We start from the raw sequence: 27,611 nt of genomic DNA, 5'->3' as shown, positions 1-27,611 counted from the left end.
ATTTTATAGCAAATAACATCGAATGTCTCCTGCAAGGCCCTATAGCCGAGAAAGCAGGAGGCTATTTTGTGTTTTTTTTTGTTTTTTTTTTTTTTTTTGTGGTATCCTTTAATTTATTCAATAGCATAATTCAGTTTTCGATTTTACAGCGCATGAAAAGGAAAACCACATTCCACAGAAAACCTCTTAAACCACATAATTAATTAAATAAAAGAGGTAAAAAAGAGAAAAGAGAAAAAGGAAAAGTAGAATAAATTAGAGAACAAAAGGAGGAAAATTAGACACAAAGCAACATTCAAATAAAATGACAAGCCTACGGCAGACATGACCGAAGAGTAGCCTACCAAACTTTTTCTTTTAAAAGCAAATTAAGAGTTTTGCAGTATGTCCTGTTGTTTCACCCAGCTCTATTGATCTATCTGATTATTTTATTTTCTGATAGTAGCAGGAAAAAGAACATGTAAGGTCTTATCATCATGGACAGACTTATAGACTACTTTATAGCCAGCTACTAACAATGCGGAGTTCATTTAGTCACGAGCTCAAAAATGAATTGAATATGTTCAAATGGTTGATTAAGCTAACAAATTATTGGTTCAAAAAGAACACTTGAGTCTTCTCTAGTCTCCTGCCATCGTCTTCTCTATGCGGCAATCAGGGCCCTATCCGGGAATTTGTTCAGGGAGAATTTTTAGCTTGTATAAAAAAAATACAAAACGCATCAAAAATTTGTTGATATGTATTTTCGTTACTTTTTTTTAAGTCAGAGAAAAATTCTGAATCTGGAGGGTTCAGACCCAGTAAACCACCTCTCCTTAGATACGGCCTTGGGGGCAACCACCAGGATTTGCTTCTCCAGTTGTTCCTGACACAAAAGATGGTGGATGTTGGGATAGAAGGTGAAAGACATATGGGTACCGAAGTGTCAAATTCATAAAATAAAGGAGAAAACAGAAAATAACAAAAAGTGCAACAACAACAAAATAATAGTAGAAGGTGGATCATACTCCTTTAGGCCCAGATGTTTAGTTTTGCAGGTATATAATATCGCAAAGAAATACTGTTACGTATAGAAATACCGCATAGAAATACCGTAAAATCTAAGTTATTCCCTTTTACCCAAAGACTTCACCCCTAATGCGGTTACAGTAGAAGTCTGTAAATTGAGCTGAACTTGAACACTATTCCTCCTTCTCAAAAACGACACCACATATTTAATAATTAATGCGAAAAACCCAAATGGCTCATGGTCACAAAAAAAAAGGAAAAAAAGAAAAGAATATAAAAAATAAATAAGAAACAATTAAAAGAATCAATTAACCAAAGCAATAAAAAGACACACACAAACACAATTAAGAACCCTTGAGAAAAAATGTACTTCCAAACCAGCGGTCGATATGCTTTCTCTGCGCAGTGAGCGCACTCATGCTCTTGCGCTTTTGCTTCAACATCATTGTTTATATAATTAAAGAAGTAAAGAGAAATAAAAGAATAAATGACAAAGACAGAAAATCTTACTCTTCGATACTCAGTTGCTCTGGGATTTCCGACCAGAGTCTGGCATATCTAACTTGGGTTACAGGCTCTTGAGGATCTCTATCAACATGCATGTGCAACATTAATCGACAAAATGAGGCGCGCAGTCCACAAGGAAGTTCAGTGTCAGACATACATCTACAAAATGAATATTTGTTTAGTAGCAGTAAATGAGTTTTAAAAAGGAATACAAATACACGCGAAATTTTTTCATAAACAATGCTTTGAGCTCACTTAGAAGGTGGCCAAAGCAAAAGCATCAGACAAAATGGGATGAAAGAGGAGTGTTTTCCAGTATGTAAGTCATAGATAGGCCCGCCATAGTTCAAAAGGCCGAAGATAGAGACTTAGAGACCCATTTTCATTCGAAAAAGAGACCATCTCGGAGTCACAGCTTGCTTTCAAAATGTCTTAGGAAAGAAAACAGTAACACAATTAGATACTCAGATTTCCTGCAAAAGCCTTTCCAAAAACCATCATACATTACATAGATTTTGAAGATAATAATATCGAGGAGATGTTTGCCCTTTCAATTTACGTTCCTCACTCTCAATCAGTCGAGAACCAGAAGCAATTTTTTTTTTTTGTGTAGCTTATAGTACATTTTTTGTCTGTATATTCATACACGTAAAGTCGAATATATGTCTGTCTGTGTATCCTGTAAGAATTACTACACTGTTTACACAGTCACCAAGAAACTTTAGGAAATTGTTGAGTACACTCTTGCGACGGTTTTAGGCATAAATTCCCCTCTCCAGGGCCCTCTTAATCATTCGAACTCTTTTCGCATAGACTGAAATTAGAGATCTCTCTGAACGCGAATGCTTGTCTTTAATGTACTTGATAGAATAATTATGTTCAAACAAGTGCTTTAACGTAAACTCTTTAAAAATGCAAAGATTTATTAACAATAAACATATTTGCATGTGAGAAGGTTCTCTCGGAGTGAATATATAGTCCAAAGAAAATGGTAAACTTATACGAGTAGGATCCTCAACGATTAAACATGGAAATATAGGAGTTATAATATGCTAGCACGAGCAACAGTTTTGTGTCTGGGGACTAAATTAAAAAGTAGGAAATTATAAGGAAAGTTGAATAATTTATATAACTATCTTCAATTTTTTTAAGATTAGGTCTTTTTTTAAGTTACCTTTTAAGTCCAAATCCAGTCTACATGAAGTAGGTCTAGGTTAGCTTGAGGACATCTTGACCAGTTAAATAGGCTAGCTGCCTTAAAAGCAGTTGGGTCTAGTGGCGACGAAATTCCAGGGTTTTTTTACCACCCCCTAAATTTCAAAGTATCATTTAAAAGACAAGCATGCAATACATTAAGGTAGGTGAAAAAAGTAGCAAAACACCAGAAGCCAGAGGGCGCTGGTCATTTCCCTTTTTGACATAAGTGGCACTTTCCACTCTAGGTTTTCAATACTCTTCGATTCTATTACAACTGTTGACAGAACATAAACGGCTCTAGTATCACTGTCTTATTCACCCACTATAATTTTGGCATGTCGTTCTGGGTTTGTTAATAAGCATTTCCTCTAATATACAGTACTGTAACTTCATGGCACTACCTCTTTTTCCTTTTCTATGCTGAGCTAAATGAAAAACACCATTTTGGGAGGAGGGATACCGGAGCCTAGGGTCAATCCTTTCTTTGAAGTATCAAAGACATCAAAATAAAACATATTGTAACCCTAGATCCATTTTATGTGTACTTATCCCGGAGAACTGTGACTCTTTTGCATTTTCTTTAGGCCGTTTCAAAATTATGAGGTTCTTAAAACAGTATCATGTTTTCATCAGTGTTTCTAAATTGAACCGTGAAAATAAGCATTAAAAATCAGCAGATTTCAAAATTCAAGGGAATACCACACTACTGATATGCTGCTTCCCTTCACATTTTAGAATATTAATTATCCAACAACACCCGACGGTTAAGTTAGTATTACTAAACTGTTTTTGTTTGTTTTTTTTTTTTTTTTTTTTTTTTTTTTAAATTAAATTTAGAAATTAAAAAATACGATTGTTATTTTACATGCGAGGAAAATTATCAAAGGGGGAATTAGCGGGGGAATTTTGAATGGGCACGGGGGGAGGGGATTCCCCGCAAATAACTTTTTACGGCAGAAATTTTCCACGGAAAGGTAGTTTTTTGCAAGGGGGAGGGGAATTTCCCGGAGCAAGAAATTTTCCATGAATTTCTTTTCTTTTGAGATCACAACAAGGCACGACGGGTAAGGTAGTATACAATAAAAGGACACTCAAGCGCTCTCCGAGTAGCAAACCGACTGAGCTCTAACATATGCTAACCAACTGGATGCAGAGAAAAAAGGTATTATAAGGATAATAGATTAGCCTATTTATTAATTTTGTTACATGATCAAGTGAGAAAAAAACCACGTAGACAGAAAATGGACAATAGAAATGAGTCAGAATTTGATTTTGGTGTGATAATAGAAAACAGGTTTTCGAAAGGCATCTAAAGATGTTATTACCAGTCACATCACAGAAAAACACTTAAAACCAGATATTACCACAGAACAGTCGATGAAAGAAAGTTAACAGTCTCTAGACTATTAGCATCAAGTGTGATGGCCAAAATACTAACCAAATTATTTTTCAACGGATTGAGAAGAACGTAAGTTTACCAGCGAAAACTTTTACACAATTAACATTAATAATTTGGTTGTTCGGTTGATAATTCGGAAGCATCTAGTTACAAATAGTTAAAATAGTTAAAAATAGTTAAAGCATCTAGTTAAAGTTTATTTTCAAAAGATAAACATATACCTGATATTGTTGACACTTTGTCACGCCGACTTATATAACAAAATATGACGTATTCAGATTACAAATTTCAAGTTTTTTTCCAATTTTAATAATAGACAATGATGTAGAGCGTCGTTGTCCTTTTATGTTCTTGTTTTCTAAACAACATCTCTTGCTTTAACCCAGAACTAAAAATAATAACCAATTTACTAGGGTCTTAAATTTAATCAAATAATTTTACTAAAGTTAGTTAGTGATTTATAATGTAGGAAATGAGAAAGTAGCAACGCCTACGTTTTAGAGGCCAGAAGGACCCCAATTCCTGATGCAGAATAAGACACGTGGTTTTTACATTAAGAAATGCCAAATTCATATCTTTTGCTTTTCAGAGCTAAAAGCTCCCTCAGTTTCCTGTCCGATAACCAAAATAGTGATATATTTTCAGGGTTGTGAATTTATATTTCATTCAGTTATCCCTTTTGAATTGTTTTAGTTATAATATATGTTATAACTGATTTAAAAAATATGTATAATATATCGAACTGTTTCCAAAGTAAGTCAGTAACTTCAAGCTGCGATTTCTCAAAGTTTATTTTTAAGGGATTTTACTAAGATTTCTAGCAGCCATTGCCAATCACAATGGATCAAAACTTGTGTTTTCTAAAACTGGATTAATTCTTTAAGATAATCACTCGAGGATTCGACTAATTCTACATTATTTAACAATTGGATTACCAAACCATTGGTTTCCTTATTGAGATTTCTTGCTTTAGAAAGTGATTTCAGAATAGAAGACAAGTTACATGTAGGTTCTGTTTTACTTTTCTCGGTTAGTCGTTTTATGAGTTAATTAATTTGACAAGTGAAAAGCTCCTCAAGTGAAACTCCGTACTCAGTGAACCCTCAATTTGACAAACAGCCAAGTAAAACTATCTTGCTTGACTCAAAAAATATAGTTTATGTAATGACGGAAGATTAGGAAAAGACTTTTTTTTTTTTCTTTCAATCTTGATACTGAAAAACAAGGAGGATATCCATCTAACGAATAATCGTACCTAGTGAATAGTAGCATAATTGCAGAACCGTTCCTGGGCGTGAGGAGGGGGAGGGGGCAACGGGGCCAGCTGCCCCAGGTGCCGTAGCTGAGGAGGGAAGCCATGGCTAGGGGATTACCCACTTTGATCCAATTTTTCAATTTGATTTGGCTATTTGCTTATATTTGAGCAGTGACAGGGATGCTGTGACTCATTTTTCCCTGGGCATCACCAACCCTAGGAACAGTTCTGCGTAATTGCATAGTAAGGTTTCATAATTACAAAAACATATATATACCTAAAGTAACGTATCTACCGAAGGGATTCAAGTTCAAATTTTTTTGTCTTTTGTATGGGCTAGCTACTCACACAGCTGACAATTATCTAGAACAATGGTTCCCAACGTTCTTTGGCTAAGCTCAACCTGCAGCACCTCTATAATCTTAGTCACCCCCCCCCCCTCACCTCACCAGGACAAATAATCATTAAAAACGTCTATTCACTGGGATGCCGGACATCGTAAAATAATTAACAGCCCGGCAAAGCTTGAAAAAAAAAAAAAAAAACACCTACTTCAAAATTAGCTCCACATTTAGATCTTTCGAAAAGGCATTAATAGCGAGATATTGTCTATCTAGGCACATATTTGAGTAAAGATCTAGTTGGTGTCTATAGTAATTAAGAATCTTCAAGTCATCAGCTAATTCGTTTTTAGCTCCAGAAGCAATGTCACTGATCACCCTTTGCCGAATGTTTTTTCCCCAGGCAAGGGCCACTTGAAGCTCCGGATTCTTTTCTTGACCAGATTCATCTACTTCGTGTACTTCAACAAAACTAAAATTTAGAGTAGATATGTATTAACAAGGGAAGTAAGGGATACTTAGTATATAAGAGCAAGGACTACTTAGATCCGTTAATTTTTTTTTGCCAGATTCATCCACTTTGTGCAATTCAACAAAACTAAAATCGACAGCACTATCTGATATCTAGCTGATTGACTAATTAACACTGAGATTATCTCATCTTTCAAAGAAAATTTCGAGAAAAAAAGAAAGAAATAAAGTCTTCTATATATAATTCTCCGAAAGAAAAAAAATTTCTTTTTTTGCAATACGTTGACAATTATTTTCTTCCTTTTTTGTTTGATCATTTTACAAACGATGAAGCCATGCCTGGAAACTCCACAAACTCTGGTTCAAACACAACTATCCCCAGGCCTTGCCAGACTCACCTTGCAGAGACTGAACAACAGACAGTGAAAGTGCTAAAAAAAAATAATTTAAGTACTCATAGTCATATTAGAATTATGTATTTTCAAGGTACAAACAAAAGTCAGAAAGAAAACCTAAAAAAAAATCAATAAAATCTACAAGTTTGAGAATGAAGAATATACTTCAATAAATTATGCTAAAATTCGATAGAGTATACTTAAATTACGCCAATAGGAACAACCTATTAATTTACACTTTGCTGCTAGTCCTTTTACAGATCTGTTATTGTCGGCAAAACCGATCCTGCTATACGGAACTGAAACTTGGCCTGCACCTGTATCTGTCCAGCGTCGTCACAACACTCTTCAATCCAAGTGGCGTCGGACAATCAAGGGAATCCTAAGGACAGACTTTGTCACCATCAACCGCCTACGAAGTATGACTTTAGAGTCACCTTTGTCACACTTGGTTGTCGAGCAGAAACTTCGTTGGTATGTCATCTTTTACGATTGCCCGTCGACAATCCGGCTAGGATTCTTTACGACTTTAAACCAACCAGCAGTGGATGGGAGCGTCCAAGAGGAAGATTCAAGTTCCAGTGGAGTGATATTCTCGGGAGTTTCCTGGACCAAGCTGGAATTTTGTTGTCTGATGCACAGTCCCTTGCTGCAGACTGCCCCACGTGGAGAAGGCTTACGACACTCTCAAAGCCACCCCGGCATGAGGATTAAGTAAGTAATATTTGAAGAAATACTGCCTTAAGAGATTTAAGATTATTAAATTGCATTTAATATCCATATGGATGGGCTAGTCCAACAAATTCTCTTCCTTGAGCTTCGATTTATAGATTTAAAATTTTGCCTAGAAAACGCTGCTTCGCCTATAGATAGGGCGTTCAGGTCTTTTTGAGCCTTTGAATGGTTGAAATGCGTGTTATTGATTTTTTTTTTAGTATTTGTTTCATTTTTGTTTCTCTCCTGTTTGTTTTTTCTGGCCATAGAGCCTTACGGGGGCTATATTCTATATTGAAGTGTTTTTGTTGTAAATTTATTGGTCGAATAAATTGATGGATAGAAGTCCAAAATCCCAGGAAATTAACTCTGGCTTGCATTTAATAACTCAAAACACAAAACCAACTATAACTGAAAGCAGAAGATTTTTAGGGCACCAATTTTCAAATGCCTGGCGTCACTTAATTACTGCCAGTCAAAGTAAACCCCTCCAAAAAAGAGCAACAAATTACTTTGATCCGTTTCAGATACAGAGCAATTTTAAATGCTGCAAAAAATAGCATAAAAAATTAAAAGTGAAAATTTTCATTTTCAATTAAATATCAAACAGTTCGTGGTAACAAACTGTAAATAAGAAGCAAAACGCCTTAATAATAACCCAAACTCCAAAAAACGAAATTTTGATACCAATAAATATATCAAAAGAATCGCCTTATTAGGCTGATTCCAAACATAGAAGATTTATTAAGCTTAATTTTACCCATGAAAAGCCACGAGCATGATAAATTTGCCTAATTTTCTAAAAAAAAAAGAGGGAAACACCCCTTAAAAGTCAAAGAACCTAAGTGAAAATCACACCGTCAAATTCAGCGTATCCGAGAACCCTACTGCATAGGTTTCAAGCTCCTGTCTTCAAGAACGTGGAATTTTGTATTTTTTGTCAGGAGAAAGATGATGGACTCAAGATGATGGAAAGATGATGTGTTTGTTTGTTTTTTTCCAGGGGTAATCATATCGAACTATTAATCCTAAGAAATCAGGAGAGGGCTCATTTGAACAAAAATTAAAATTTTTAGTGTCCTTTCAAGTGACCAAAAAGATTAGAAGGCAACTAGCTCCCCTCCCCCATCCATTTCTTCCCCAAAATCGTCCAATAAAAATTTTGAGATAGCCATTTTATTCAATGTAGCCGATAAGTCCTAAAACTATGCTTTTAGAGATAAATGCCCCTAGGCATAGGTTGTAAAATTTCCCATTGTCTACAGATTTTATTTGTTATGAGGAAGCCCACAGACACCTTTCGGAAGAGGGGAGGGGAGGAGGATTAGTGCTTGGGATGGGTTTTTTTTGGGGATAATTTTCCGTGTGGAGGCAGATTTCCAGGGGTAAGCTTTCTAGGGGAAATTTTACACTGGGGGGTTTTGTCAGAATTCCTATATGAAATTATTTTTATTTGTTTTACTTTCTCTTTGCCTGCTGCTCAATTGTGCATGTGGATATGTTTCGGGAGAATTGTCTAGGGGATTTTTTCAACGTGATTGGATATCCGGGAAATAATCTCCACGGAGGGGGGATTTCCAGAGTAATCATGAAAATGAATAGAACTTATGGCTTTTCCAAATGAAAGTGTGCTAAGGAGAATTTTCCAGTCTGAATCTTCTGCAAGAAATTTTATATAGGGTAGGAGAGGGAGGAATTTTCAGCAAGGATGGAATTGTCCAGAAGGAATTTAATGTGGGAGGACCTTCTCAGGGAGGAGATTGCCGTGAAGAAGGGAGGATGGGGAAATGTTCATGGACAGTGAGCGCCAGATTTACTGGCGTTATTTGAAAAACGATCAGAAGTTAAATAAAAAAAAAGTTCAAATGAAAGTAAGGAGTAGCATTAAAACTAAACAAGAACAGAAATTATTCCGTATACGAAGGGATTGCCCTCTCCTCAATACCTTGCTCTTTACACTAGTTTGACTGTTCGTCCAAATTTTTTAAAAACTACAGAGACACAAGGGCCGTTAGTTAGAATAGGAAGCTTTTTTATAAGTGCTAGCCAACTTTAGCGTGAAGAGAAAGGTATTGAGGAGGGGGCAACCCTTTCGCATACGGAATATTTTCTGTTCATTTTGTTTTAAAGCTACTCCTTACTTTCAGTTGAAAAAAAAACTTTTTTTATTTATATTTAATCAAACAGTTCGTGGTAAAAAAAAACTAAGTAAGGAGCGACCAGGCTCAATAGTAACCCAAATTCTAAAAAACGGAATTTTGATACCAATATATACATCAAAAGAATCAGATTTTTATACTAATTTCAAATATATCAGAGTCATCAAGTTCCGGAAACCCTGCTGTAGAGGTTTCAAGCTCCTACCGGCAAAAATGTGACATTTTGTATATTTTGCCAGAAGAAAGATCACGGGTGAGTGTTTATTTATATTTTTTTTTTCCAGGGGGAACGTATCGATCAAGTGGTCCAAGAATTTCACAAGGGGGCTCATTCAAATAGAAATTAAAAGTTCTAGTGCTCTTTTTAAGTGACCAAAAATTGAAGGGCAACACCCCCACCCACACCTCGTATTTTCTCGAAATGTATGTGATAGAAATTCTGAGATGACCATTTTTTGTGGTAGAAACTTCGAAAACAGCTCATTCGATTGAAACTGAAAGGACCAATGTCCTTTTTAATAGTTGAAAGTGATTGAAATAGTTGAAAGTGATCCCTCCCTCGCCCACCATTTCCCCAAACACATCAGATCAAAATTTTGAGATAGCCATTTTGTTCAACGTAATTGAAAGGACCAGAAATTATGTCTTCGAGGATTACAACCCACCCACTCCCACAGCCCTCAGGGCAAGGTAAATTATGCCCTGTGGGCATGTAAGGTAAATATAGAAAGGATTATTGTAGGAACTTCGTAGGGGGCTCGTTGGATAGGTAATCAGTGTCCTTAGTGTCCAAGTTCTAGCGTCCCTTTTGAGATCCAGAGTGATCAGAGGGCAAATAACCCCAAACCCTCGTATTTTCCCAAAAAGTATCTGATGGGAATTTTGAAACGGTCATTTCCTGTCGTAGAAACTTCGAAAAAGGCTAATTGGATTGGAAATTGGAGGGGCTAGTGCCCATTTTATTAGTCAAAAGGGTTTGAAGGGCAACAAATCCCCCGCACGCCCATCAATTCCCAAAATACATATATTTACTTTTGAGATAACCAATTTGTTCCGTGTAGTTGAAAGGTCTGGAAATTATGTCTTGGACAACCCCCATACCTACTCAAGACCAAAACATAATTTGCACTTTACTGACAAAAATGGCTGTGGATTGTCAGATTAGTATAAATATACTGATATATTTCCTAAAGTTTTAATAATTTTCAATTTATTAAAATTAAGAAGTTAAAACACTTTAAACGTATTTTGTTTATTTAAATCATACAATAAATAACCGATTCAGGCTTAAAACGAGCAAGAATTAACATGAGTAGGGCTGACAACCCCCATGCCCTCTGAAGACCAGAACATAATTTGCACTTTACTGAAAACAAAGTACATTTAAAAGGTTTTCACTTTGTTTTAACTTGTTTATAATGTTTTTACTAGAAATATCAAGGGGAAAGTCCTCCCCTTGCAATCCAATTACAGCGCGAGTGTCTGGTGCCCGTTTTAAGAGTAACAAGAGATTGGAGGGCAAGCAGCCCTTCTCTCAAGCCCATTCATTTTCCGAACGCATCCAGTCAAAATTTTGAGACAGCTATTCTGTTCAGCATAGTAGAACGGTCCAGCAACTATGTCTTTAGGGATATTAGGCATGACAACCCCCATAACTATGCAATTTGCCCATTATACTTTAAAACTGAATGTTACTCTAAAAATAAATCAAAAGGCATTGTGTTAAATGTATTAAAAAGGCATTGTCTGGATATCAAATTACGCTTGAAATGTTTTCACCTTTCTTACTTTCATAAATGAAAAATTATTAAAACCTTAACGAAGAAATGTCAGTATATGTCAATTTAACTGACAATCCATGGTCATTTGTTTTTTGTTTTTGTTTCAGTAAAGCGCAAATTGTGTTCTGGTCTTGGGCTAAGGCATTGGGGTTATCAGCCCTACTCATGTTAGTTTTTGCTTTTGAGTTTGACTCGGCTATTTATTATAATTTCTGTTCGTTTTGAGTTTCATTTATTTATTGACAGTGATTTGTGGTAGTTTTACTCTTGGAAGATTATTTCACTTTATTTTTGCCCATTCTTGGTTTAATAAAGTGCTTTACTTTTCTTTGAAAAACTTGTCTTGTGGAAAAAGTTTCTGAAGTTTAGTACAGTAGGATCAGGGTTTCCATGGGTAGAATGAAATTGCTGCTTTTATTACTTTTTGATCGAAGTATTACTTTTTGAATACTTTACTTGAAAATAGTACATTTTAACACTATTTCGCGAAAGCAGTATGTTTAATCCAAAATGGTAATTTTTAAATAATTTTTCAGATCAACTTTAAACTATTTCGTGTCGTCGTGAATTTTTCGCTTCATTTTGCAATACATCATAAAGAAATTTCAGAATCGTATAGTCTACTTAAAGATCTCAGACATTAGATGAATTTGGAATGTATCCAACAGTTGGTAGAAACGAACTATAAGTGATGAACGACTTTGACCAAGAGTTACTGAAACTCTAAAAATGGAATTTTGATAACAAAAGATACATCAAAAGAATTGGCTTCTTATTCTGATTCCAAATATTTAAAATTCATTATTTTTAATTTTATTCATCAAAAGCGACGAGTCTGAAAATATTTACCTAATTTTCGAAAAAGGGATGAAATACCAACAAAAGTCAAGCGATCTTAACGAAAATCTAACCATCAGATTCAAAATATTAGAGAACTCTACTAGAGATTCCAAGCTCTTATCTACAAAATGTGGATTTTTTTATTTTGTGGCAAAATTTTACACGAAGGAGGGGGGAGGAGAGTTGAAGGAGATTTCCTGCCATGATTTGAAAGACAGTCAGAAATTAATTTTTTTTTAAAAATCAAAATTTTTCCACTGAAAGTAAGATGCAAAATTAAAACTTAAAACGAGCAGAAATTGTTCTGTGTATGAGGGGGGCTGCCATTTCCTCAACCCTCGCTCTTTACACTAGAGTTTGACTTTTTTCCTGATTCTTTAGGAAATACTACTCAAACATAAATGCCCTTAATTTTGGTTCTGAAATATTTTTAAAGAGCTTTAATACTTAAGCGTAAAGCGAGAGGGTTAAGAAGGTATAGCCCCCTCATTTACAGAATAATTTCTTTTCGCTTTTAAGTCTTAATGCTGCTCCTTACTTTCAGTTAAGTTTTTCTTTTTTTATTTAAATTCTAAAAGTGATGTAAACAATTAGGTGAAAATTTTAAAACAAATGAGTTTTTAGGCGCTCAAACATGTAAGTACCAACAACTATGCAACCTCCAATGGAGCGAAGTTATATACACTAGCTCATTTTTAAGCTAGTACTGCAGCAACTCTAACTATGTGAGTAAGTATAAAAAAAAATTATGTATGAATTTATGTGCATCTATAAACACAAATAAACATATATGCCTTATTTGAGCTCTTTGCACTTGATCAGATACAAAAGTTGAGAGCTTTAGAGAGCTGCGACAAAGGAATATCATTTTGCCTTTTATATCATATTATACTTGAAATAAAGAGTGGAGTGAACAATGACTGGCCAGGGCTTCGGATCCTTGACTAGTCATCGCCACAATCTGCTTTTTCTTGCTATGTTTCTTCGATAATCTCTCTTTTCTGGTATGTTCAGGGACAGTTGAGACAGATGTAGAAGTCATAAAAAGGGTGTGAGGGGGGGGGGCTATTGAAGAAAGAGCTCGGTTAAGGAAGAATGCTACTTCTATACTTCTGAAAATCAGTGCCCATTCTCATGGGTGCTACTGGGGTCCTGTTTCTACTGATCTACCCGCGTTCATGAAGGGTATTATGTCTCTGTCTCACAGCAGAGCTTCGACCGAATCCCAGATTTGGCATTAAAATACGAACATCACTTTGAAAAATTACTGCCCAAAATATTTCCAATATTCTGCATGTGAAAAGCCATATTCCTAGTTCCGAAACTTTGACAGTTCTAGCAGAACTGATCAGGAGCACAAGGAAACGGATTGATTCACACACGACTGAACGAAAAAAATAAATCCCCGTAATACAATATGCATTAAACACATCTCATTTAGTTATTTTAATTAAATAAGTACTGAAATATTGGACACCCGTCATAACCACTGCTTTAGTAGTCGCACACATTAGTTCTGACGAAGTTCAACTTTGCGATAATGTTTTGCGATTCGTTTAGCAACTGAGAGTTCCAGGTCTGCTACTTTAAATTTAGCAACAGTTTGTGAGTTGCTCTACCATGGAGGCAGGCAGAGTAGATATTTAGCAAATTGGAAAAGCAAGGAAATGATTTTATGCTTGCCAGTTTTGGTCAGCAGCTTCCAAAAGGGAGTAGCGTGCTACTTATTAACTTATTATAGTATTAACTTAAAATCATTTAAGTTAACTTTCTTATTTAATGACTCCTAAATTCTTTTCTGCGATTAATATCATTTTAATAACTGAGAGACCCTTTATATAGTATGATTTGAATCAATATAAAGAAAAATAGCAAATATGCAAAATACAAAAGAAGCAAAGGAAAACTGTTTTTTTAATCAGAACTTTGAAGATAGCTCCTTTCAACAGCTCAAGTACTGTTTTGAAGGATTGGGTAACTGATAATCTTATAGTACCCAAAACGAATGCATTTTTGTTTGTGTCGGTTGCATTATTTGAACAGATGATTACCGCAATTTAGAATTGACCTCGGCTGACCGTTTCCAAGCAATAATTTAATAGTAATTGACCGTTTTGTAGAATAATAAAAGAGACGAAGATGAGAAACCTGTTTGAAACACAGGCCAACCAAAAAAATCTTCCACTTTTTCGTCACAACAAAGAGAAATCTACCGAATCGCATGCGCGTATTAAGCGAAACGTAACACAAGCTACAATTTTTTGTAAGGTTTTTCGTTTTTTAATAGCATTAATTCTGTTCAAGCGGCAATCCTGTGTAGGACAGAGATTAAAGGGTAAAAATTCAGAAATTTATAATTTGGACTAAAAAATAAACTTTGAAAAAAAAGTGAAGATATTTAAAAGGCTACAGCGCAAGATATCGGTTAGGGATATTTTCAAACGAAGGATATTATTGTACCAAGAAATTTTATATCTGTCAGGTCAAAAAAGCAACCAATTCCGTAGAATCATTCCAGAAATAGAACAACTTTATCATTTTTCCTAAAATAGAAAGTCAAGCCTAGGGCCTGAGTATGCATGCTTAATAGTTTTTATCAACAAAAAAATTTGAGTTTTTTCCAGATTTAAACGTTGTTCATAATTTTCGTTAAAGAAAACTTGAACTATGAAGGTGAATTTTTTCCCGTTAATGCAAATAAAATCCAACTTGGCTTGTTCACATAAATTTTACGGGTAAAACTATGTATGAGAGGTTAAAATACATCGCTAATAAAAATAACGAACAAGAAGAAAAATAGAAGAAATAGAAGAAAAAACGATAAATACCTGGTAGATATCAATATATCACGGTTGGTATTCTTCAGAACACTTTTACAAATTAACTCTTGTGTGGCAGGAATGGCAGTGTGATTTGAAACACAGAGATCGCTCAGGTAGTCCAAAAACCTGGAGTCCCATTGACTAGCATTATCACGAACGAGGCCTACAAATGTTTCTATTTCGGTTTCGGTTACATGCTTCTCTAATAGCTTCCTATTGTTGTGAAGTAAGGCAGTGATTGTGTCCTCAGCAAGTATATCATAGCCAATTTGCTTCTGCATAAATCCAAAATATTTGGCAATATACTCCTAGAAAGACATTCATTTGATGAATTACATCTTCAAGGGGTCTACCAAATTTCGAGGTAAAGGGGGCAACTAAGGAAAGAACTATATATATTTTGTTTTCAAAAACTAAACATGCTTGGTTTTAAATATTGTGCTGAAATGCTTACAGCCATGACTTTTAATATAAAATATGTTTAGATATATATATATAATATATGGAAATTTATAATATATATATATATATATATATATATATATATATATATATATCAGGGTTCGGACAGGTCGGTTCCTTTCAAATTATAGGCTCTGTCCTATTTTTATAGGATTTCCTGGGCCCAAATATAGGCCAAATATAGGATTCGGAAGTCCTCGGGATCAAATTTGTGGTAGATGGTGTGGGATGCCTGGTCACATAAATTACCAAGTTTCATCCTGATCCCTCCAATCTAAGCGTTTTCCATGATTTTGGGTCCTCCCAAGTTCCCCCCAATGTCACCAGATCCGGTCGGGATTTAAAATAAGAGCTTTGAGATACGATATCCTTCTAAATATCAAATTTCATTGAGATCCGATCACCCGTTCGTAAGTTAAAAATACCTCTTTTTTTCTAAATTTTCAGAATCAATCCCCCCTCCCAACTACCCCAAAGAGAGTGGATCCGTTCTGGTTATTTCAATCATGTATCTAGGACTTGTGCCTATTTTTCCCACAAAATTTCAGCCCAATCCCTCCACTCTTAAGTGTTTTCCAAGATTTTAGGTTTCCCCTTCCAAACTCCCCCAATGTCACCAGATCCAGTCGGGATTTAAAATAAAAGCTCTGAGAAACGATATCCTTCCAAACATCAAATTTCATTAAGATCTGATCAACCGTTCGTAAGTTAAAAATACTTCATTTTTCTATTTTTTCTGAATTAACGGGCCTCAAACTCCCCCCCCCCCAGATGGTCAAATCAGGAAAATGAGTATTTCTAATTTAATCTGGTCCAGTTCCTGATACGCCTGCCAAATCTCATCATCCTAGCTTACCTGGAAGTGCCTTAAGTAGCAAAACCAGGACCGAAAGACAGACAGGCCGACAGAATTTGCGATTGCTATATGTCACTTGGTTAATACCAAGTGCCATAAAAACACTATGCGACAATGAGATTAACCGAACAGACGGACCAAAGGATGATGAGGCGATAAACGATAAAAAGCTGATTCCGACAATCTTCCATGCAGGAGGGCCAACTTTGCACTTATATCAGGGACATCAAACTTACGAATTATCTTACCATTGCTATACCAAGGGGGGGGGATAAAGTAAAAATTTATAATATCTGAAATAACAAGTCCGAATCTGATTAACATCATTTTTCTTTAGAAGGGGATAAAGACCAGATAGATAAAGGACCGATTGATCACAGAATGTAGCATATAGCCTACCCAGTGCACGTCTATTATACTTCCCTCGATTAGCAACTATCTTAGAATAGCCCATTTGAATAACTGGGCCGTATTCACATCAGCCAGCCAGCATTCAGCCAGGAAACACATAAGTCGCAAGAACTCCAGTCTCATTAAGCAGAGACTGCTAGCCTATATACTGATCTTTGCTCATTTCGGACAGGCCCAACATGACAAAAAACAAAACATAGGCTACTAAGTCAACACAACAGCATAGCCCAGGCAGAAGCAGCTTACCAAACCCAACACAAAGCATTAGTTAAGTTCAAAAAGCTCAACAGTTGTAATTAATTATCAAATTACACCAAAAGACAGAAAATTGCAAATCATGAGCAATGTTCTTAGTGCTCTTCAGCCGAAAATATAGGAATAATAGAATTTTAGCCAAAATATAGGTAGTTTATAGGAGTGCATTAAAATATAGGAATTTATAGGCGAGTCCGAACACTGATATATATATGTATATTTAGATATAAATGAAATATTAAAATTTAAATTTAATTAAAATTTATTTTTTTAATTCGATTTTTAATTAAATATTTCAGCCTTTAAATAAGTTGAAAAAAATATAAAAAATGTTAATAAATGTTGTAATTAAAATAAATAAAAATTTAAATATAAGACTGAAAACTCCATCAGCGTACCACCACTATCAAGATTAAAACGACCCATAAAAAAATAACACTCAGTCAAAATAAAAGAACTTGGAAACAATTCGAAAAAGATCTATACAAAAAAAAAGAAAAAAAAACACATAGTAGTCAACGTAACAGAACGTTGTAACAGAAAAGTTGATTGGCCTTCTTACATCAGTCCTCTCATGCAGCTCAGAATAATCCCTTTACCTTATTGGAATCATCTCTCTGGTGAACCCTATTTGATAGGCAATGAGCCCATGCAGTCATTTACTTGTTTATTCTTTTAAATATGATGTACTTTGATTTTAATTAATTAAGATAATTCTCTTGTACAGGGTGCAATACTATTTTCATTTTAGGTAATGAAAAAGGTAAAGGATCCGGCACTAAACTGGTGCCGGTACCAGCACTGTAGTCCAAAGCGCGGTGCTGATCACCATCTCTTTTTTTTCTACTTATTAATTTTGCAATTTTAAAGGTGGTTTAAATTATTCTAATTACTATTAATTTACCATTTTTTATTATTCAGTCATTATTCATATTATTTAATTATTATTTTTTATATTATTTTATTGTTATTAGTTTATTACTTAGATCTTTATTTTACTATTTAAATGTGGTCTTAACTATTTTAATTACTATTAGCTTATCATTTAATTTTTATTATTTGTATCATTATTCAATTATTATTTATATCATTTAAATACTATTATTTACATTATTACTAATTTATTATTTAAATTGCGATTTCACTATTTTGCAACTTCAGAGTATTCCGATTATTCTTGCTGTCCCTAGAATCTACATTAACTAGTATATGTTTAATATGTAACTCTAATGCTGATAAATGTTATGTCACTAAGGTCTTGGACCACACAAAGCAACATAAAACTAATAAGATTTTCAACCAGTAAACAAAATGCAAAGGGCGCAGTTAATTCGGTACGACCTCCACAAAGCCGTATTTGATGCAAGAAGAAGGTTTTACACAATCACAAGAAGAAAAAACTAAAACTGTAACAAACAAAAAGAATCAAATGCAAAAGCATAATCATCCTGATAAAAAAAAATCGAAAAACCGAAATATGAAACTAAAATACCTATTGGAAATAATTTTACCTGGTTTTTACGATAGTTCTGCTGACTGAGCTTAAGCAGACGATAGCATAGTCTACAAAGCGTCTTGTAAGCAGAATGTTTAGCGTCCTTCAAATCAGACAACTTGAATGGTCTCTTATCTGTGGCCAAATCGGGAAACTAGAAAAAAAGAGGATCAAGGCAAATTCTTATATTTTTTTCCAGTACAAACAGTTTACCTGCATTTCTTATGTTTCTGATTGGAACTAAACCACATCGTATCAAGGTCAGTTTTAATGCAATTAATTGTGGTTTTCCAATCCAGCTTTCCAACTGGAGATAAAGTGTGCCTACATTTTTTCGAAATCATTTTAATTAGCTTACAGTATTCGCTTTTAGAATTTTCCGGAAAGTATATAGTTTTATTTTTATTTATAATTTTAATACGATATTTCTTCGAGGATACAAGGAGGCTAGATGAGACCAAGAAGAGACCAAGTATTACACCACATCGTATCAAGGTCAGTTTTATTGCAATTAATTGTGGTTTTCCAATCCAGCTTTCCAACTGGAGATAAAGTGTGCCTACATTTTTTCGAAGTCTTTTGAACTAGCTTACGGCATTCGCTTTTAGAATTTTCCAGAGCGTACAAAGTTTTATTTTTATTTATAATATTAATACGAATAATATTAATACCTCGATTTCTTCGAGGACAGAAGGAGGCTAAATGAGACCAAGAAGGTTGGAAAGACAAGACCAAGTCGTTAAACTAGTACAGAAATACAGGTTAGCCAATTAGCCAGATGTATTATCTTTCAAAATCACTTATTGATCTGTGTTTCCGAAATCATACTTCGGGAAACCAGAGATATATTAAATATTTTCCAATTGACTTTTTTAAAGTTTTCATCAGCTATCAATTTGTTATACTTTTAAAAAAAATGGAATCCAAAGAAAAATTGAGCAATTTTTAAAACAGCAAACTACACTGAAATTCATAAATAGAATTTTTTTCTATTTCTTAGATTAAGACTTTTTTTCAGCATTTTTATAATGTCGTTTTAAAAGGTTGAGTTTTACTTGTTGTTTTAAAGTTTGAACATTCTCAATATAGGACTTAGTCTTATAGTCATTTAAGCTAATGCAACCTTGCTTAATATGCAACTCGATGGCATTTGACATTTCTTTTCCTTTACTTGTTATGAGGATGGTCCAAATCAGTTCCGTCTAATTTCCATGGAAATATTTCTTTTCCTTTTACATATTAATATTATTCATTAAAATTTGTTGCTCCAATGTCATATTCGAATATTTTTAAAGAAATTAGAATTCATTTTAGCAACTGAAATTTTCACTTAGAGCACTATGGTATAAGGGCATTGGTATATAAGGGCTAGAGGGGGGGGGGCATTTTATTTCGGGCTTTATGAAACTAGGGGTTCTGGGAATATTGTGCAGGAAATGCGGCATATAACTCAAGCCCCATTTATTATTAGAAACTTTCTACCGAGCGTTTGAAATAATCCCATATAATACTCATAAGACCACGGTGAAGATTCTTTCTCGCGAAAGAGCAATGAGGAGTAGGTTATTTCTATTTCTTCTTTCCATCTTTCCAATTTTTTTTAAAAGGGTATTCTCTCCTATTTCATTTCTTTGAGTCCTCTTCATACTATTGAGTAGATGCAAAGATTGTTTCTAACCTGCTATTTATGTCAACCGAAACCACACTATTTTGTTGACTTTTTTTCTATTTGGTGCTGTTCTGTATATTTTTTAAAAATAGTAGAGCATATTACACTATATACAGTATAGCCTACTTAGTATAGTGTATATCATGAATAAATCGTTATTTGCCCCCGGATGATAGAATTTATCACAAATATCACTCTCTGACGAACTTCCTTTTTCACAAGCTTTTCACTCTTTCAATTAGATTTACAGTCTTTTTATCTACGGCTAAACTTCGTTAGTCGGAAGCGTAATTCAACTGAATGCTAGCATCGAGATGGCTCAGGATACAAAAATAACGAACCTTTTTTGCCTTGCAAGTCTTTTTACATCGGTTCAATAGTATGCGTTGCTTAGATGCGCCAACACAAATATCTTTGAAGCTTTAAAAAATTGATCCTGCGGGGTGTGGCTACAGGGATATTAATTTACGCCAACGATAAGTATACAAAAAAAATTAACATTTTTATTTTTTTATAAAATGAGATGAATCGTCGTCATTTGGGTCTACTTATTGTAAATAACGTTTTTTAACTGCAATATGAATTTAATTTAAAAAAAATTAGATTCAACAATTACTTTTGTTTTACAATCAGCCATTTCATCTTATTTGACAACCCAAAAGCTTAAGTTAATCGAAAGACATACCCAGATAGAAAATCATATTTAAAAAAAAATGTTTACTCTTTTTGTGTGAGTGTATTTTTTAGATCGACCAAGCTCAAGCCAGAAAGCTTTTAATTGATCTTGAAAGAGTGAAAAGAAAACTTTAATTGACTTCAAAATTTTTTCCTCAAGTCCTTAAGAATCCGAAACAGAGAAGAACTATAGGAATCAATGATCACGAATGCGCAAAACATATTTTTCATATAGTTCGCCTTTTTTTTCTTTTTTTTTTAATTCGAGCAACTCGGAAAATCATAAATGAGCTATTTGAGCTATAATTGAGCCATCAAGGATCACGAATGTGCGGGGCATATTTTTCATATAGCTCATATATATTTTTTATTATTATTATTATTTGACAAGCTCCCAAAACCATAAATGTGTGCTTCAGAATTGCCCGTTGCTGTCGGTAAATTATAATGTTAAGGAATATCGCACCTGAAAAATCATAAAAACTTTCTTCAAACCTACCTATTACTGTTGGTCGTTGCTACACTGTTGCTAATTTGTACTGTTAGATAAAATGTCTTTACTATGATACTGTTGATAAATTATAATGTTAGATAATAAGGAATATGGCGCGTACCTAAAGAATCATAAATAAATACTTTAAAATCGCCTGCTACTGTTGGCAATTATATTGTTGCTATTACAGTAATAATAATTTTGGCTGTTAGATTCTTAGCCAGCTACAATTATGGTGTTGGTAATTTGTACCGTTTGATACTAACACAATATCATATGTACCTAAAAAATCATAAACATAAGCTTCAGAGCAACTTGTTACTATTGGTAATTACACTATTACCATTATACTACTGGTAATTTCTACCGTTACGAAAGTAACCTTATACTGTTACATTGTTGGTAATTTGTAATGTTAGAGAATAAAGAAAATTCCACTTACCTCAAGAATCATAAAAATATGCTTCAGAATTGCTTGCTCTCTGAGTAATTTTTGTCTATCTCGATTCGGATTGGCTACAACAAGTTCCAATGCATCTGGACGATTTTGCTCCGCCTCCAGATTGGCAATAAAATATATAACTTCTTGTACAAGAGATATGACACACCTAGAAAAAAATAACTAGACCTACGTGGCCTGGGCAACGTGAAGTGTTGCGGCAACCTTTGTCCGGCTTCGCCGATAAAAGTGTTGCGAGAGCAACACTTTGGTTTTGTTTCTTCGCTATCGGTTAAATTCTGAAGTTGTCAAAACTATCAAAGCATTCAAAACGGCATATTCAAAGCAGAACACAATCAGTAATCACATGATCAAGTTCTTCAGCGTTGAAAAAACAACAGCAAAAGAATATCGGAAGAAGGGACTAAATTGAGTTTGCAGCCAGTTGAACTTTAACCTTTTCAATCGTAGACATCGTGACCGATGGAAACTTGGAACATTATCTTATATAATCTAGTTGGTATTATAAAGCTATTCGTGACTTTTCAGGATCAAATACCATAGATGTGCACCAATTTGCACAAATTTTTAGCCTCTGATGAACCTCCTCTAGCAACCGATTCTTACTTACAAGTCCCTCTCCCGTGATATACATCCAAGTTCACCGGAAACAAATAATGGGTACACCAACTAGCAAAAGTTGCAAACCCCTTATCGCTGAAGTCATTGTAGCCTAACAGCTGATTATTACTTACAACTCCCCTACATGTCTTACAATCGGGAACCAAGTTGTTCTTACCATCAATTACACCAGAAACAGATAATAGGTACACCAATCAGCAAAAGTTGCAAACCCCTCATTGCCAAAGATGATTATAAGCTAATAATCGACTGTTGCTTGGAAGTCCCTTACATATCTCACAATTGGTATCGGCCTATTTTTGGTTCAAGTGTGTACCTTACCACTGAAGTTGTCAACCCCTTGAAACTTTCAAACTGGTGTATGTCATGAAGGAATTTTTGTAACAAAAAATGGATGACATATACTTTAATCAGCTCATCAAGGTCTATCGATTGTCATTGAAAAAAAAAATTCTATCTGTCTTAGTTCAAAAGTTGACTTTTTTGCCGGAGGCCAACTTTCTAACACCACCACCTAGAAAGGAGCAAAGGATAAGCTCTAATTTCTTTAGCAATGAGAGAACTTTTAAAGTTTAAGAGGTATATCTGATACCATTTCTCTATTGCAATCCCAAGTAGAAAAAAAAAGAATGGTAAAGTCAGCTGAAATCACGAACAGAAATGGCTAGAAACAATAGATGGCAGCACTTTTGGACCCGTGGGAAAATCGCACTTTTTTGTTTCTGTAAATTTTTCTATTTATCACTCAAAGAAGATATATTGGCTGTGGGGCCGGGGAACTACCGCATATATTTAACACTTATAGATTTTAGTCCATCTTCAATTTGAAACTGGTGCCTGCCTGCTTGCCTGCTAGAACGGAGCTTTCCACTCGAAAGCAGAAACATGGTTTGATGAAACGAAAGCTTGGCTGCACAACTTCAGATACTCCTCTCTGACATAGGCTATATAACTCCACTTCACTTCGCACACCATAGGCTCTGGCTCGAGGACAAGCAAAAACCATCCTTTTTGGCCCCAGGCAAGAGTTCTACGGAGCTTTCCAAAATGTAATGTCATATTCATCAATCCGGCCTGAGGTCCACACTTTCCGTAAAAACCGCACAGGTTAGACCCTTACCAGTTTCCAGGAATAAGCTGAGATCGGCGGCATAGGAAAAAAAAAAAAAAAAAAAAAAAACGGGACAAAACCAAAGTGTTGCTCTCGCAACACAATTAGACGAATATTAAATACGAAAATTAGAAAAAAAACAATTAATGAAAATCTTAAATGGAAGATTCAGAAAGTAGATTTTGAATAAAATAACTTACTAAAGTTTTGTTTTACACTTATAAATAAACAAATTGACTTTAAAACTTTTAAACTAACTTTAAAAATTACACAAACTTTAAAACTTATAAACCAACTTTAAAACCTAAAAATTAACTTGTTAACTTTAACTTGGAAATAATAATTTAAATCAAGAAAAGAAAGTAATAATACAGACATCAGTTAAACGTTATGTTGTCAGTTAGGAAGGAAGGCAGTGTATGGCCAAGACAGGTAATTGGGTAGTTGTTTTCAATTCAGCAACAACTCTCACACAATTGAGAGCTAGAGTAAAGAAGTTTAAATAGGAAACTCAAATTTAGACCTCAAATTTTCCCACTTCCTAAAGGCCTGATGCATTTAATACATATATTGATTATCCGGCACAGTTGTGAGCATAGTTATTTTATATTTTTGCTAGTGACAAGTCATGCAGTCGGGCCAAATTTCCAAATTGCTTTCAGTTAATCTTCGTCAATTTTGTATTTTCTTCGTCAGCTGGCCTGCAGGTGACCTGACCAAAACAACCTGCCTCAGAAATAGATGAGATACCCAACAAGTCCGGTAATGCATATTCTCTTTAAATATATAGGTATTTCTTGTATCCATATTGACCATACGGAACATGCTTAATAAATTCTCAAATATTCTTCAAATATTCAACTCCCAAAACCATAATCTTTCTCATTCACAAAAAACAGACTCTCTAACATAAATTCTAAACTAGGCTTTATTCAGGCCCTTAACCTCCCCCTGTACCACCAAAATCAAATTATCCAAGGCAAGAGCAAAAAAGAAAGAATGGGGAGATGGAGATTCACAAACAGGAGGAAAATGAGAAGAAAAATAATATAAACTTGCAAAGAGGGTGGTATAGATGAAACTACAGTAAAAGTCTTCTTCTTCTCGAATATTCAAGATACTCACTTTCGATCATTTATGGAGACTGTTCCATCATTCACACTGGAAACGAATTTCGTTAAAACATTACAAGCATCATTGGCAAAATCCAGATCTCTAACTTCAGTTGGGGATACAGGCACAAGAGCAAATGCTTCTCTATCGTTCTCCCCAGATAAACCAACCTAAAAAAAAAATCCATTGCCTACAATGAAACAGGTTTTCGATCACAACATCTACATTTTACAGGCACGTATTTGAAACGGCAATATTTCAAATGCTAACGATCCAATTTTTAAATCAAATACCAGAAAAAATTCTTTCTTTTAGTCACATTGACAAGCTAAAAGGTTAACAAAAAAAAAAACACTGTGAATTGAAGAAAAATCAATATGTTGAAGTATAAAAAGAAACAAATCATTTTAGGTATTACTTGTGGTATTTTTGGTACTACTTTTATTTATTTTACATGTTACCTTTAGATGTGGTCAAATATAGTTATACCGTCATATTGACCTGAACAAGCTTGAAGCTACTAAACAAGACACGAGGAATTAATGAAAAATCCATATATCAACAAAAGAAAAAGGTTTTATACACATTTTATTTCAAGTATTCAACCGTAGTTTATATAACAATCTCCTTTGTCTCTCAATTCAAACGCTACATGTATATATATATATATATATATATATACTAGCTGTTGGGGTGGCGCTTCGCGCCACCCCAACACCTAGTTGGTGGGGGCGCTTCGCGCCCCCCCCAAGCCCCCCCGCGCGCGTAAGTCGTTACGCGCCATAATAGTTACGCGCCATTGTAGTTGTGTCCCTATGTCCCACCTGTGAATATAGATATATATATATATATATGGTTTTAACTACGTAAAACTTGCGAATATACAACATTCTTTGCTGTCCCATTGTCTTTGCATATAAATAGATTGTCAGGTTATCCCCCTGTTTCCCCCGGTGTCCCCGTTGTAGTTGTGTCCCTGTGTCCCGGTCGTCATTTATATTCCCTGTGTCCCGGGTCCCGGTCATCATTTGTATCCCGGTGTCCCGGTCTGTATATACATTCGTTTTTTAGTTTTGTTTTTCTCCTTTTTTTTTCTTTTTTAGCTTATTTAGATTTTTAGATTTTTTAGTTTTTTTTATTAGTTTTTAGTTTTTATTTCTTTTTAGTTTTTTTGTCCCGGTCGTCATTTATATCCCCCTGTTTCCCCCGGTGTCCCCGTTGTAGTTGTGTCCCTGTGTCCCGGTCGTTATTTATATTCCCTGTGTCCCGGTCGTCATTTGTATCCCGGTGTACCGGTCTGTATATACATTCGTTTTTTAGTTTTGTTTTTCTCCTTTATTTTTTTCCTTTTTTTTTCTTTTTTAGTTTATTTAGATTTTTAGATTTTTTAGTTTTTTTATTAGTTTTTAGTTTTTTTTTCTTTTTAGTTTTTTTGTAGTTTTTACCTTCTTTTTAGTTTTGTTAATTTTTTTTTTTACTTGTGTCCTGGTCGTCATTTATACTCCCTGTGTCCCGGTGCTTTGTTGATTGCTAATCGAACATTCCTTTTGTCCTGGTCGCTTTCTCTTTGAGTGTCGTCATTTATTTTTTTCTTTTTTAGTTCTTTTAGTTTTTACCTTTTTTAGTTTTTTTTTAGTTTTTAGTTTTTTTAGTTTTTTACCTTTTTTTAGTTTTTTTAGTTTTTTAGCTTTTTTATTTTTTTTATTAGTTTTTAGTTTTTTTGTAGTTTTTGCCTTTTTTTTTAGTTTTTTGTCCTGGTCGCTTTCTCTTTGAGTGTCGTCATTTATTAGTTTTTTCCTTTTTTTTTTTTAGTTTTTTATTGGTTTTTACCTTTATTTTAGCTTATTTTTCAGTTTTTTCCTTTTTTTTAGTTTTTTTTTATTTTTTATTTTTTTTAGTTTTTTACCTTTTTTTAGTTTTTTTAGTTTTTTTAGTTTTTTAGCTTTTTTACTTTTTTTATTAGTTTTTAGTTTTTTTTTGTAGTTTTTGCCTTTTTTTAGTTTTTTCAGTTTTTTTTTTAGTTTTTTATTGGTTTTTACCTTTATAGTTTTTTTAGTTTTTTAGCTTTTTTATTTTTTTTATTAGTTTTTAGTTTTTTTTGTAGTTTTTGCCTTTTTTTAGTTTTTTCAGTTTTGACGTCACCTAATCCAGTTTTTTCAGGTGACGTCACCTGACACATCCATCCACACATCCATCCACACATCCACAGACAGACAACTTATTTTTATATATATAGATATATATATACTAGCTGTTGGGGTGGCGCTTCGCGCCACCCCAACACCTAGTTGGTGGGGGCGCTTCGCGCCCCCCCCAAGCCCCCCCGCGCGCGTAAGTCGTTACGCGCCATAATAGTTACGCGCCATTGTAGTTGTGTCCCTATGTCCCACCTGTGAATATAGATATATATATATATATATGGTTTTAACTACGTAAAACTTGCGAATATACAACATTCTTTGCTGTCCCATTGTCTTTGCATATAAATAGATTGTCAGGTTATCCCCCTGTTTCCCCCGGTGTCCCCGTTGTAGTTGTGTCCCTGTGTCCCGGTCGTCATTTATATTCCCTGTGTCCCGGGTCCCGGTCATCATTTGTATCCCGGTGTCCCGGTCTGTATATACATTCGTTTTTTAGTTTTGTTTTTCTCCTTTATTTTTTTCCTTTTTTTTTCTTTTTTAGCTTATTTAGATTTTTAGATTTTTTAGTTTTTTTTATTAGTTTTTAGTTTTTATTTCTTTTTAGTTTTTTTGTCCCGGTCGTCATTTATATCCCCCTGTTTCCCCCGGTGTCCCCGTTGTAGTTGTGTCCCTGTGTCCCGGTCGTTATTTATATTCCCTGTGTCCCGGTCGTCATTTGTATCCCGGTGTACCGGTCTGTATATACATTCGTTTTTTAGTTTTGTTTTTCTCCTTTATTTTTTTCCTTTTTTTTTTCTTTTTTAGTTTATTTAGATTTTTAGATTTTTTAGTTTTTTTATTAGTTTTTAGTTTTTTTTTCTTTTTAGTTTTTTTGTAGTTTTTACCTTCTTTTTAGTTTTGTTAATTTTTTTTTTTTACTTGTGTCCTGGTCGTCATTTATACTCCCTGTGTCCCGGTGCT

General features: G+C 34.4%; 1 protein-coding gene across 2 annotated transcripts in view; it reads right to left on the bottom strand.

Annotated features, from left to right (window-relative positions):
- The window catches only part of LOC136027136 (inositol 1,4,5-trisphosphate receptor-like), a 206,347-nt gene that overhangs the window by 117,306 nt on the left and 61,430 nt on the right, over positions 1 to 27,611 (bottom strand). For both annotated transcript variants that reach the window (XM_065704102.1, XM_065704101.1), the window contains exons 9-14: positions 24,523 to 24,680; positions 21,648 to 21,813; positions 18,385 to 18,522; positions 14,896 to 15,197; positions 5,919 to 6,179; positions 1,519 to 1,674 (exon numbers count right to left, since the gene is read on the bottom strand). In XM_065704102.1, coding sequence (XP_065560174.1) covers positions 1,519 to 1,674; positions 5,919 to 6,179; positions 14,896 to 15,197; positions 18,385 to 18,522; positions 21,648 to 21,813; positions 24,523 to 24,680 — 1,181 coding nt within the window. The remainder of the gene's footprint in view (positions 1 to 1,518; positions 1,675 to 5,918; positions 6,180 to 14,895; positions 15,198 to 18,384; positions 18,523 to 21,647; positions 21,814 to 24,522; positions 24,681 to 27,611) is intronic.

Source organism: Artemia franciscana, chromosome 5, assembly GCF_032884065.1.
Source record: "Artemia franciscana chromosome 5, ASM3288406v1, whole genome shotgun sequence".
NCBI classification, from domain to species: Eukaryota; Metazoa; Arthropoda; class Branchiopoda; order Anostraca; family Artemiidae; genus Artemia; species Artemia franciscana.
The sequence above is the reverse complement of the archived record's forward strand: the minus strand, read 5'-3'. Positions and strand labels throughout refer to the sequence as shown.